The following is a 13325-nucleotide window of genomic DNA, read 5'->3' as shown; positions in this document are numbered from 1 at the left end:
GTTCCCCTTGCTGAACTCTTCCAGCTGAGATCGGCGTGTTATTTCCCTGGGGTACATCACGAACTAATATGATGTTTAATCGTTTGCTTACTTTCTTTCAGAAGTAAGCATGTCAGCTCTTAGCAGCAGTTTGTGGGCTTTCAGCAAAAAGAGTACAAACAGAATATTAAATTTTGTAAGTATTTTATGCTAGTCCTGAGAGCTTAACGTGTCCGAAGGCGGTATAACGTGACAAAACATGCTTGATTATTTGTACGCACCAATGCGGCAATGTATTATAAAGTTTTCCATTGTATTACTTTATACATTTGATAGAGCTGTCAGAAATAAAATGTGTCTTGGACAATATTGACGGAACAAGCCCTCGACAGACTGCCCGATATGGAGTTTCATTCACTGGAGTTGGACATTCGATATCAGAATTAAGACAAAAAAAATAAGTATAATAGTTCTTGTAGGAATTCAGTCACGCGTTATCTTAACGCTCGAAATAAAAATCAGATTTTACATTTTCCGGCTTATTTAGTCATAACAGATTTTTGGCTTTGAACATGAGAGGAAGTTTTTCTTTCCTTAACTTAAAAGAATCTTACTGCAAAGATAGCAGCAATCAGTCTCTCCTTTAAGGAGGAACGTTTCTCAAATCACAAACTGTGATTTGTTCAGTTTAGACATTTACACTTAACAGTAGTATAGTATGTAAACCTTATGAAAAAAAGTCTTATCATACTTTATTCATCATACTTGGAAATAATGAATTTCATTGCTGCCTCTTTATTGCAGCTACTTTTTGTTTTGGTGTGCCTTGCTTGGACCTATGTCATCACAGCAGGAAGGTTTGCATCAGTGCAGTACATGCAGAAAAAACTTCTCTAAGAGCATATTTCTTTGAGAAACATCTACAGAAAATCTTACATAATCCCCAGAATGGAAGTAATTGCAGAAAATGCTGGTCTGCTGAGCAATTTGGAAGTATATATGCTTTTAAAAGACATAAGAGCTGGTCAAGTGAACAAACAGAAGCTGCACAAGTCACAACATAATCTGGCCACCATCACTTACGAAACTGTCAAGTACTTAGAGCGTTCACCATGTGGACAGCAAACCCCAGAGAATGTGGCCTCATTTATGAAGGCAATGAAGAACTTCAACCTGACCAAAGCTGAAAAGCTGCAATTGCTCAACCACCGGCCAACTAGTGCAGTCGAGATCCAGCTTATGATTGAAGAGAGTGAAGAAAGACTAACAGAAGAGCAGATTTACCAGCTTCTCAGTGTTATTGCTGCCAGCCTCCCAGGTCCAGAACCAGAGCAGCCACCTGTATCTCAGGAAGCCGAAGGAGAGAGAATGGAAACTTATGATAATGACTATGAGGCTATATAAATATATCATTTACCTTTATTTGAAGTATATATATATACACACTAATTAGTGATGCCTTTGTAAAAATCTTGTTTTATTAAAATTTGATTGACGCTTCAGAAAGACAAGATTTAATTTTTTTTATGTACATAAAGATACACTTAGGCGGCTATGTCTTCTGTTTTTCATACTGTGGAGCTTGCAATCACCATCTTTTTAGCAGATTGAGGCCTAAAAACTCTCCCATCCACAAGAAAAGCATTAATGTTATGAGCAAGTTCCATAAATGTTTTAATGTTCTACCAGTCAGCTAGGGTCCTCTTCCTCACTGAAGGTGAGATCAAAGGCCAATGAACAGGTTCAAGGGGTGAGAGGTTGGAGAGTATGAAAATGGGGCCTCTCCCTCCAGAAAAAAACAAAAGTCATGGCTGCCTTTGAGAAACCCATCGTGTCTCATATAAAAATTTAAGGACAGAAGACCAGGATCTGAAGGCATAAGCACAATATGTTTAAGTTAATATAATGAAGTTTAGTAATATTTTCGTGAGAGCATCAACTACTTACTATTGTAAATGAACAGCAAATAATCTGTTCAATACAAAGATTTAAAAAAAAAGATAATGCGGAGGCTGTGAAGTAATAAATCATCTGCTTATTAGAGGTCAATGAAAGAGAACTTCAAAGTGAATTTGAAATGGCTATGTTAGGCACAAAATAAGGAATTAAACTGGTAAGAATAGACTGGAAAATTTTCTTAGATACCAAGAAACCTGGTTGGATGGAAGTATGATGTAATGCCAGTAATAATAAAAAAGTAATCTGCATATCTCATTAATTAAATCTCGCTTCATCATAAGTATTTTGTTCAACAATAATCACTCATCTAATATGTTTTATTTGTATTGATTGGCTCCAATGTCTCTGCATACATTTAAAAATTATCTCTTTGATTAAACTCGTTCTACAGTTGATTTTTGTTGTATGTGCTATTCTTTATATCCTTGTGGACCTCAGGGGAGAAAAAATGTTGGGCACCACTGGTTTAAGACCTCACAGGCAGGCACAAGGCGATGGTGATAGCAAACATGAAAGATACATTGCACACAATACACACTATTATTTGCCACATGCAAAGCCCTTCGATTCTGAAAAAGCACAGACTTGTGAAATATGCAATTTCTACTAAAAATATTTGCAACAAATTTATTGATAAGATGACACAAAATGTAGATTAAAGACATTGCTTTATTCACTGCACTTGTAATGAGAAGCAACAGTAATTACATTAGCTGTACATATTTTCACACTTGATATATTTTTTTCTATTTGTATTCTGTTACAAGGAAAACTGTTCACAAGCTACTGATTTCTTCAAATGTCTGCATGCCTGTAACTGTATCACTGTCTTTAAATTTCTGAATCTTTTTCCTTGTAAAGAAGGGCAGTTCTTGCCTTGAATCCACGATCATAGTAATCATCATGCTTTTTCTCCGGCAGATGAACTGTACTCTGTTTTTTAAAAAAAAACACAGATAATTCATCAAAGTATAATTCTGAAAACTCTTAAGACCAAGAAAAAAAAATTCTTCTACATTTTAAAGTACGTTTCACCTAGTTACAAACAGAACGTTACTCTCATATTAATGAAGTGCTTCGGTGTCATAACTGTGTGTACAACTAACCTATTTGCCGCATGATAAAAGTCTAAAACTTACTAAAAGCATGCTTTATGATACTTACTGTTAGGATCATAGGTTTGCTTTCGAAAACATTTAAACCTCCTGCCCTTGTCCAGTCCTTTTCAAATAAAAAATAAATCATGTTAAACACAAATACTCTTCTTTGAATTAAGATAAAAGTGTAAGTGTCTTAGGGAACAAGTTTAGGGCTTTAGATATTTAAATCTCTTCCCTAGTGCCATATTTATCTTAATTTGCCCTTCTATGAAGCAGAGAAATTTTGCCAGTAGGTCTTACAAACGAGAACTGCACATTAACTATGCACATCAACAATATGTTTGTACGCTCACATTGGAGAGGTACTTGATGTTGTAATAGAAAACATAAAGACCAGACAGTCCAAGCAATGCCCTTGGAATCACGATGCGGAGCATAGCGGCTGGAGTTTTTCCCTGAAAGCAAATCAACATGGTAGTGTATGTACTCAAACTCTTTAATTCATTTAAAACTTGCCATTTCTTTTATAGATATCTTATTACTGCTATAAAATAACATCCAGTTGAAAGCTAAGCAGGAAACTGAATGAAAATATGAACAGAACAGCCTGAGTATGGTAACTGTTATGGTTAATTAAGAGGAAGCAGTGATACTAATTTAAATGTAAACCAAAACTTATTTGCACCAGTAAGAATTTTTAGTAACTATTATATATATATTTTTACAATTGAATGTAAGCATTTATGGTAGACTCTTGGATAATTATATGAAAGATAAATCAGGGCACATGACTGCTTAATTTTCACTTGAATGAAATACAATTTCGATAAAATGTATCTAAGGTTTTGTGTAACCTCAACGCATGCTATATGCATTTTTAATAAGGTGTACGATAACAGCAACGTGCTGTGATAAATAACGTACAATCAATGGAATGAAGTAATTGAAGAAAGCATCAGTTGGGTTCATATAAAGCCGTCGAAAGAAATTTCTTGGCTTCAGCTCTTTCACAAAACGAGGTTCGTGGTGCAACTCTTGGTCTTTAATCCACTGTCTTCGAAGTGCACGATCCTCATCTGTCATTCCAGATCCAGCAAGTCTCTGTCGCTCGTATGGCAAAGGCTCAATTGAAAATGGAGGGTACTGGGATCCACGATAAAAATTCTGCTTTTGCCATTTTTTTGCTATCTGCCAAGGCTTTTCAGGACACGGCTCAAGTGAGTTTTGGTCCGCCATGGTGTTATTGACCTTCAACGAAGGGAGGCTATGCTGGTGCATTAACAAAGGTGAAATCGAGGTTCCTGTCACAGATTCGTATACTCTCCCCTTAATGGCGACGCGAAGACTTTCAAGTCTGCTTTATTCTGGAGCTGTTGCATTCTGACCGCGCTCGGTGCTCCTAAAATACTATTTAAAAAATGTTACTCACACACACATACAGGCATACACTCTGCAAACAAATAATCGCTCTTATTTGGTGAAGTTAACTGCATTTTAAAAAAAAAGGCACAACGTAAAAATGCCAGAGCGAATTACAAATGAAAATAAAAAACAATTAAATCAGCAGGAAAAATATATAAATGTGAAGAATGTGAGTTTTATATCTGTAACTCCGTGAGGTGACTTCCCGTTCCAGTGACGTCACTAGTCTCATTTGTGTATACTTTGCACTGACTGCAAATAGAAGTCAATGGGGGGGGGGGGAATACAGATTTATGTATGTGAACAGAATTAAGTCTATATAGCTGTGGGTGTGGCTTTATCAATGTAATACGAACGGAACTCTACACCACACATGAAACTGAAGTATTTTAATGCAAATTTGTTACAACATGCTCTTTAAAATATAAATTGTAAGGCAGTTTCTTTATTATTTGGTAATGCAGACAATTTTCATTAAGATCGAATCGCTTTACAATTGTTGTGTCTCTTTCTGTTGCCTTGAGGATACCAATTAGGGAAGCCATAAAGAGCTTATTGTCAACATTAAAAAATTATTTTTGTCGTTTTGTCTAGGTAATCTGGTTTCCTCCCTCATCCCCGAAAGTACAATTAACATGGAAGCACTTTAATTTAATTTTACAATTACGTAGAACACTCGACCAAGCAGCACCAGCCGACTATCATCATTGAAGCAGCTGCACTATATATATGGCCTGGAAGTTTGCAAAATGTACAGATTTTGCTAGAATCTGTGAAATCTGCATCTTTAAAACCAACTAGTTGGAAGGAGTAATGCTTGGACACAGAGGATACATGATAAAAATTAAGAGAGTGGCTGATGATATATATCCTTTCTTAATCCATGCAACCACTATTAAAATGAAGCACAGATCGAGTTCTACATTCTTCTGATAATTAAAAAAGAGTGGATATTGAATAACATGATGAAAATAATAGTGACCAAACATACAACATGTTTAATGACAAGGCGCTTGTTGTGTGTTGGATTTTGTTGTTGTAATTGGTTGGGGTTTGTTTTGTTTTTTTTTGGGGGGGGGTTAACTCCATTTCATAATTGTGTTTTTAGGTCCCTCGATCCTCATCGAAAGAGACATTTGATCATGTACTTGGATTCATTTGAAGTGTATTTGCATTTCATGTAAATATTGTAAAAGCTCTCGATTTTATTTATAATTCGTTTCATTTTGCTCTTGATTGCATTGAGTTGGTCATTGGTGGACGCACGCTGGGGATCGCAGTTGGGTTATTTTTAGTCGCAATTTAGTGTTTTTGACAATAATTTTGCTAGTCGGGCGCTAAGTTGTGCGGAGAATACGTGTCAGCTTAAAGACACCAAATGAAAAGCATGGATATAATCTTCCGATCTGTCGTCTTGTCCCTTTTTAAGGTCGTTATTATGAGAGAATGAGAAAGAAAGAAAGACTCGAATTCCCCTTTTATTTTGGTGTTAACTGAGTAATCATTTTAAAAAAAAGTATTTTAAAAAATCACATTTTTGTGTTTGTTTTTATTTTTTTTCTTATTATTTTAGCTGCCAGTCTGTTTATAGTTTTCTAAAACGAAGGAGAAAGGGCACAGTTCAGTTTAATTTCTTCATTTTAAATATCGTGCATTAAGTGAGCACTAGGAGAGATACTGTTAAATATACTTTAGAACGAACATGTATGATAGCTTTGAAGATGTCCTTTTATTTTTCTTCCCAAATCACAGAACAACAAAGTGTAGAATCTTCTAACGACGTGTGAGAATCAACAACAGGTTTTGGGCACTCCCTATGAGGTTTTGAGACTAACTAGAACAGAGGTCAACATGAAGCATGTGATGTATCTGGAAGAACAGAGGCGCATGACGACGTAAGTAATAATAATAACAATAAAAATAGCAATAAAAACCCGGCTGATAACCACCGCACAGTGACAGAGATAGGTAGTGGTGCATCCCTTAATGATAATTGAGATAACAGTACTTTTTCGTACGATCATATATGGTTGTGATGCTGATCTGTTTTTAATTTTTGCATACCTAACCAATCGACAGCCTCGTTGTCAGTCTACTTTGGGGTATAAAGATTGATGAAGTCCTTTTCAGCCTACAAGCGGCATCATCCTTTCGAAAACAGAACGGGCGTTTTCTGCTTCATCTACCAGAAAATTTATAGCCTTATGGTTTGAGTTGTACCCTTGGCTTTATTTGTGCACAAATGATTACAAAGCATATTGTTTTGTGTACATAAAGTGGCACATGCGCTGAGAGACTGCTTGATTTGATGGAATCTCCCAGTCGAAAAACAGGAGTAACTAGCGTAGGCTGGCTCAAGCACTTTTCAAGGTTACATTTCTGGGGTTGAAAAAGCGATTCAAAGATGAGATTCCATCAGCCATTTCTGTTTATTGGCCCAGAAGGGAATCGTGCTGCAGGAAACTGCAAGAAAGATCAAGATTATTAGCGATGCACTTAAATTTGCCCTGAAAATGATAAACTTATGAGATTTAAAGAAAAGCAAGAACAAGTTCGTTTTTGAAGACATCAGTCCTGAATCATGTTACGTTCCCGTCGCTTAAATCTTAATCTCTTTCTCATATCGAATAAGCCTGGAGGGGCGTAGTAGTACAAGTTTTCCCTACGCGTTGTAAATCTCAAACTCTCTCATATATCAATGAGACAGCCCTGCGACACAAAGAAAACCTTCATGGTTGTTTTCTTCAGAGATTTTTTAAAAGCAAAAACTCCATGCATATCTTTGACCTAAGTTTATTACACTTGCAAAAAGTCCTCATTCCAAAGACTCCTCTCATAACTCAGACAATAAGACAAATATTTCATAAGTGTCCATTAGAACGGATAAAGTTAACCCACAGCAATTTTCAGACTTTTTGTACAAACTAACCAATGCGTTAACAAAACCGAAGTGGGAGCTGGGGGGTTACCAAGATCCTAGAATCCACACTCAGGCTTTTTGTTCAATCAAAGAGAGTACACTGTCCGGGTACAGATTCTCATTCATATGAGGCAACGATTCTAGTACCGGACTGTGTCTTTAGGCCTGGTTCACACCATCTCTCGAAGACATCGTGGGAAGTTTATCGCGAGCTATAATCCTGGTGAATGAGTGTAGCCATATAGGCAATAATAATCCGGTGGTGGTACATTAACTTAAAAAAAAAAAAAAACAAAAAAACAAAAAATCACACACACAAACAAAAACTGCAAGATAGATTTACGTTTAAGATTTTCTGAGGCTGAAGTGCACTTGTCTGTTTCGAGTTCAAACTCAAGAGCTTTGAACCAGTAAATATAGTACGGTCGCTGACGTTTGCCTGGCAGGAACATTACTATAATATTTCTATTATTCAAGAAGGGACCCCCAAAGTATGACATGTCATTTTCACGACCTAATTGTTTGAAAGAAGGGCTACCTGCGGTTCTCAAAAGGTGGGGGGCGCGACGTGCTTACAGGGGGGGGGGAGCGAAGGTGGTCATTTTTTAAAAGTTTCTTATAATGGTATTAGTGAAATAAGCTTACATTGCTGGCTAAGGGGGGCGCGCGGACGTACCTTTGTTCGTCAGGGGGGCGTCACAAGTAAAAGGCTGAGAACCGCTGGGCTAAGCATTTGAAAAGCTATTCCTGTGACTACATCAGTGCAAACCTTATTCTTGAGCGCTGTGCCTGCTATCAAACAGTGGTTTGGAAATGTTTGCAACACCGTGCAAGTATTGGCGGTATAACGCGAACTACAGGGCTGTGAGCATTCCACTCCAACTCCCCATACAATGATCGAGACTCTCCCTTTTGAGAAAACAAGTAATGTCCACATTCTTTACGTCATCTGTGTCTGCTCAAATACTGGGATGATAAAGTCAGGAGAAAAAGTCGGCCACATTCTTTATGTCATCTGTGTCTGCTCAAATACTGGGATGATAAAGTCAAAGTCGGCCTGGGAGTTTTCCTCAACGTAAAATATCTGCTGACCGTTTATCCTACTGCAAACGCACCTACGCCACCGCCACCGTTAGATTTCCTCTGAACGGAAAAGGACGTGTGTACGCTTTCACCGAATAATTTTCCCTGTCGCTGTGCTTTTGACTCAGAAGTGGGTGATCAATGTATACTTAAAAAAAAATTAGATTAAGATTTTTCCTGACACACAAAGTCGGTCAGGATGTTTGCTACCGGATCTGCTTTGGGAAAATCGGAACTTGTTGGTTTGCGGGCACTAACACTTATAATATAAGGCAACCGTTGTCGCAAACTTAGGTCATTACACATGTATACTATGTAAACAGGATCTTCTCTGTTTGTTTTGACAGGTCAAAGAGACTGAGCAGTCTTCTCTTTCTGTCTTGAAAGGGGAGGGTGGAAGAGCACGGACTGGAGGAATTAAGGAGAATGGGACCGGGGAGGGTTGCACGAAATGACATTTCTGCGTCAACATGATGTACGTGTAGGCTGTAAGTGTATTACTGGTTCACAACGTTACGGGGCCAACAGCTAGTACTCGCTACTGATGCACGATTGGTTGTTGCAGTCTCTCTCAACATGTCGCAAAATGCACCAATGCATTTTCTTCCTTAAGTACGTGTGACTGTCATTCGATCTGTCATCTGAAGCAGAGACAGGATAATTCTGACTTCTGACGTCGTCAGTGTGAGTACTGTATCTTTATTTGAACACTATGCCAGCCAGGTGTATGAAGTCAACAGTAGAAGCGCAGTTATTACGTTTAAAAGATAACATATGGTGTACGATATGATAAAGGCTGCAACATATATGTGCAATACACTGTATTTGAAACAAAGGACGTTACATATTTTGATTATATTACAAGAGGGGGGACAGAATCTTTCTTTCCTCCCACCAGAGTAGCCTCATATCATCTTCACTCTCTTGCACACTTTACGTTTTATCAGATGAATAGCTGCTTCAGTAGCTCAGGGTGACATCCGCACAAGCGTAAAGGAGTAAGAGCCTAGGTGTAGTAGTGTGTATATAGATATGTAACAGGGTTAGATGTGATTCTTCCCCCAGTCTCTCCACAACACCAAACACAACACTGTCGTGGGTTCTAGATGGTTTTAATCCGACGCCAGTCGATATTTCTGGCAGTGGCGAACCTTGATCTCACATACTTTCTCCCTCCACACTAACTGCCCTGTCCCCTTATATACCCCTCGGGTGGGTCACTTTTCGCGGTCTTCTGCATCAGCACTATTTCCCGCAAGCATCAGCACTTTTTTCGCAAGCATCAGCACTTTTCCCGCATGCATCAGCAAAACTATTTTCGCCCTCTTATGAATCAGCACTTTTTCCCGCAAGCATCAGCAAAACTATTTTCGGCCTCTTCCGGCGACCATCCACCATCGCCGCCCCCTTGTCTACACACTACCATATACACCCCCTCGAGGAGAAATGTTGTCCTCGACATTTAAAACTAGAACCCATATTTTTTTCCAAATGTAACGTGCTATAAAAATATATACATCTTAGGCAAACTTATAAACATATATGTACAAATTGTTGCTGTAGCCATGTTGCGTTTATAACAGTGGCCAGACAGCCTTAATGAGCGTAGTCACCACAGTCTCAGGCAGTTTTTCTAAAGATAGTTTGCTCAGCAACATTTTCAGTTTGTCACATTTAAAGCTATAATTGTCTAGTGTTTGCTGCTGGCGAAGTATGTAGTCTTCGTTCCTCATCCACGTCGGTTGCTGACGTGGCCTTGTGGACGCTCGCGGGGCGTGGCGTGGTGACGGGGGTGGGGTAACCACCGCACGTGGCGTAGCGCCCTCCTCGTCTCTCCCTCCTTCCTGAACATCCGGTACTTGACTGTCGTTGTCATTAGGCAGTGGAGGAAGGGTGGTGCTCTCTGAATCAGGATCAGGGAGTGGCCTGGGTGGTTCTGCCTCATTGTCGTCCCTTGCTTGCTGTTCTTGGTCACTGTCATCACTCGCCGGCGGCTGTCCTCTTGATCTGGTGGTGGGCGGCCGGGTATGTACGACCACAGAGCTAGACGTGTCACTGTCGCTCTCATTTTCACCGGCGGATGACTCTGCACTAGATGTGTCGTCCTTTCTGCACTGGCGGCGTGGCTTTCGTTTCCTCCGATAAAGCGAGTAATCCCTCGCATCTTCTGGTTGATGCGCATCCTGTATTAATCCGCCCACTGGTAGCAACATGTTGCGGCGAAGAGTCCGTTTTTTCTTTGATCCATTTGTATGCTCAGTTGCGTCCTTTACACGTGTGAGTTTGCCACTATTATTAGTACCACTGGTTCCAGAATTGTCGGTCTGGACGCTAATCATGTCTCTACCCGCCTGCTGTTTCACTGTCAAATCAGGCGAGATAACCACTGAGTTTACAGAGTCTGGTGCCGCTTCCGTCATACCTATGGCACTTTCACACGAAACATTGTTAACTGGTCTGATGGTCGTTGTCTGTAAACCGCGCGCGTACGGCTTGTTGCGATTCATGCGCGGCGCTCTGTTCCGCATCGCTAGGCAGCGAAAGGAACGATGCAGTACTGGTTGCAGCTGTGCGTCCTGCTTGTCTTTTGCCTGGTGCATAAGCTGTTCCAGGACATTGGTACCTAGCTGCACCGGAACACTGTCACTATATCTGGTTGCTGGGATGACCAGCAGTAGGCAGGGGAGACTATCAGTCCCGCCCCCTGCCCCCTCCACTCGTATATCCGCTTGGATGTATCCTAAGTACGGGAGCATTCGGCCATCCGCACACTCAATACGTAGCACTTCTTGAAGCGGACGGACGGCCAGGTGTGCCAGCTTCTGGCGATGGAATGTCTCCGTCACCGTTGATACAGTGGCACCTGTATCCAGCAGCGCTGCCGTGACCACACCTTCGATGCAGACGTCTACACACGTGCTGGGACCTATCAATGTTTTCTCGCCAGCGGGGCCGTGTGCCGGCGGACGCTGGTCAACCCGTTGCCCCTTTCTGCAGGTCAGCCTGTAGTTTAGGGGCTTGCGCAGATGGTCAATGCGCATGCGACACCCCACCTTGATGTGGCCCTTGCCGCCACACCTGAAACATGTAGGCCCGTCGTCCTCGTAGCTGGAGCGTGGTGGCCGCTGGTCTAGCGCCTTGCCAGCCGCAGGGTCGTTGCGTGGTCCTTGTTGCAGTTGGCGCCGCAACGACTGCACCTCGGCCGACAGCTTCCTCACCTCTGCACTCCAGTCTTCGCGTGGGTGGCTTGTGCAGCGTTGACTGCCGCTTGCTTTCCAGCGCCTGTCTTTGGTGCTGGTCCCTCGGCCTCCTGCTCGGCCTGCCTTAAGCTGCGAAATAGAGCGTCCACGTCTGTCTCCATTTCGAACTTGTAGGCAGTTCGATCCTTTAGGGGTTGCCGTAGTCCTCCCCACAGTCTGCAGCGCAGCGTCTCGCTGTATGCGCGTCTTTCTATCAGGCGCGCACTCATGGCTTGTGTCAGGATGTCTTCTATGCGACACCGCCACTGCGTGACATTCTCCCCGGCCTCCTGGCGCGCAGTGTAGAAGGACCCGAGTAGGTCTTGGTCACACACCACGAGATCAAAAATACTGTCAAATTTCTGCAACAGCTCGTTCAATGTCGCGTGCGGGCCCAGACGCATGGCCACTCTGGCCGCCTCGCCTCTCAAAGAACGGCGGACAGCCTCCAACACAATGGCGTCTGTATACCGCCCCCGCAAACACATCAGTTCATACTTCCACAGGTCCATCGCTGTGTCGTTCTTGCCCCCGGAGAATGGAGACAGTCGCGGTGTCTGTGGTCCGCTGGCATTCAGCGGCGCAGTCTCCACTCCATCCCTTGTCGCAGCGTATCCTGCCGCCCATTGGCGCAGGTCGGCAGAGGTGTCTGCTGTTGGCTTCACTTCCAAATTCCTGAAGGCCTCCAAAACTCGCTTCTCCTCCTCTGTTAGTTCCATTGTCTCCGGCGGCACTAAGCTGACTTGAGATGTTCAATTTCGCCCAGTGTCCCACATTGGGCGCCAAAAATGTAACAGGGTTAGATGTGATTCTTCCCCCAGTCTCTCCACAACACCAAACACAACACTGTCGTGGGTTCTAGATGGTTTTAATCCGACGCCAGTCGATATTTCTGGCAGTGGCGAACCTTGATCTCACATACTTTCTCCTCCACACTAACTGCCCTGTCCCCTTATATACCCCTCGGGTGGGTCACTTTTCGCGGTCTTCTGCATCAGCACTATTTCCCGCAAGCATCAGCACTTTTTTCGCAAGCATCAGCACTTTTCCCGCATGCATCAGCAAAACTATTTTCGCCCTCTTATGAATCAGCACTTTTTCCCGCAAGCATCAGCAAAACTATTTTCGGCCTCTTCCGGCGACCATCCACCATCGCCGCCCCCTTGTCTACACACTACCATAGATATATATGGTAGGTGATGTTCACATGTCTGTAAAAGCCAGCTGAGAGCCGACCTGTCCACAAAAACTGTCCTCGTAACAGTAGACCTTGTTTGGGTGGAGTTTGGTTTCAGTCTTGTGAATACTCCGGATGTTATATTCCTGCCTTCGTGAATAAAGAAGAGGTTGCAAACGTGTTTCTCAATCCATGCGTGTTTTCTTCTTTTGCTATTGTCACAGTAAACACGCGTCTGCAATACACTACACGGATGCACCTCCCTCATACAAAAAAGCTAGCACCGAGAAAGTGAGATCTCGAAAACCAGTTTCCAACGACCTAACAAGGTTAGGGAACGACCTTTTCCAATATTTTTTTTTTCCATATTTGTAATTGTAGGTCATGCTTGCAGCAGACTTGACGCAGGCATCCATCTCACTTGCTGCTGCCTTTGCATATTGATA

The 13325-nt window shown here is 41.8% G+C and overlaps 2 protein-coding genes across 2 annotated transcripts; one reads left to right on the top strand and one right to left on the bottom strand.

Moving 5' to 3' along the window:
• The first annotated feature begins 11 nt into the window (after window positions 1-11).
• Window positions 12-2331, top strand: LOC112573205 (DNA-directed RNA polymerase III subunit RPC9-like). The gene is made up of 2 exons (XM_025253351.1): window positions 12-175; window positions 784-2331. The coding sequence occupies exon 2, from the start codon at window positions 928-930 to the stop codon at window positions 1381-1383; it is 456 nt and encodes a 151-aa protein (XP_025109136.1). The 5' UTR covers window positions 12-175; window positions 784-927; the 3' UTR covers window positions 1384-2331.
• A 256-nt stretch (window positions 2332-2587) lies between these two features.
• On the bottom strand, window positions 2588-4311 carry LOC112573204. Its single transcript, XM_025253350.1, has 4 exons — window positions 3963-4311; window positions 3392-3493; window positions 3103-3159; window positions 2588-2871 (listed from the first exon to the last, which is right to left on the bottom strand). Exons 1-4 carry the CDS (start codon window positions 4272-4274, stop codon window positions 2770-2772), a joined length of 573 nt encoding a protein of 190 aa, XP_025109135.1. The 5' UTR covers window positions 4275-4311; the 3' UTR covers window positions 2588-2769.
• Between the last annotated feature and the right edge of the window lie 9014 nt (window positions 4312-13325).

Source organism: Pomacea canaliculata, linkage group LG10 (genome assembly GCF_003073045.1).
Source record: "Pomacea canaliculata isolate SZHN2017 linkage group LG10, ASM307304v1, whole genome shotgun sequence".
Classification (NCBI taxonomy): Eukaryota; Metazoa; Mollusca; class Gastropoda; order Architaenioglossa; family Ampullariidae; genus Pomacea; species Pomacea canaliculata.
Note: the sequence above shows the minus strand (reverse complement) of the source record. Positions and strands in the feature narration are given on the sequence as shown.

What these genes read in the sequence shown, in the direction of transcription:
- LOC112573205 (XM_025253351.1), top strand. Translation starts at nt 928, where the DNA reads ATGGAAGTAATTGCAGAAAATGCTGGTCTGCTGAGCAATTTGGAAGTA.
- LOC112573204 (XM_025253350.1), bottom strand. Translation starts at nt 4,274, where the DNA reads ATGGCGGACCAAAACTCACTTGAGCCGTGTCCTGAAAAGCCTTGGCAG. An exon ending in ATTACTTCATTCCATTGATT is followed by an intron (nt 3,494 to 3,962) that starts GTACGTTATTTA and finishes ATTTGCTTTCAG; the next exon opens with GGAAAAACTCCAGCCGCTAT. An exon ending in GCAAACCTATGATCCTAACA is followed by an intron (nt 2,872 to 3,102) that starts GTAAGTATCATA and finishes TTTAAAAAACAG; the next exon opens with AGTACAGTTCATCTGCCGGA.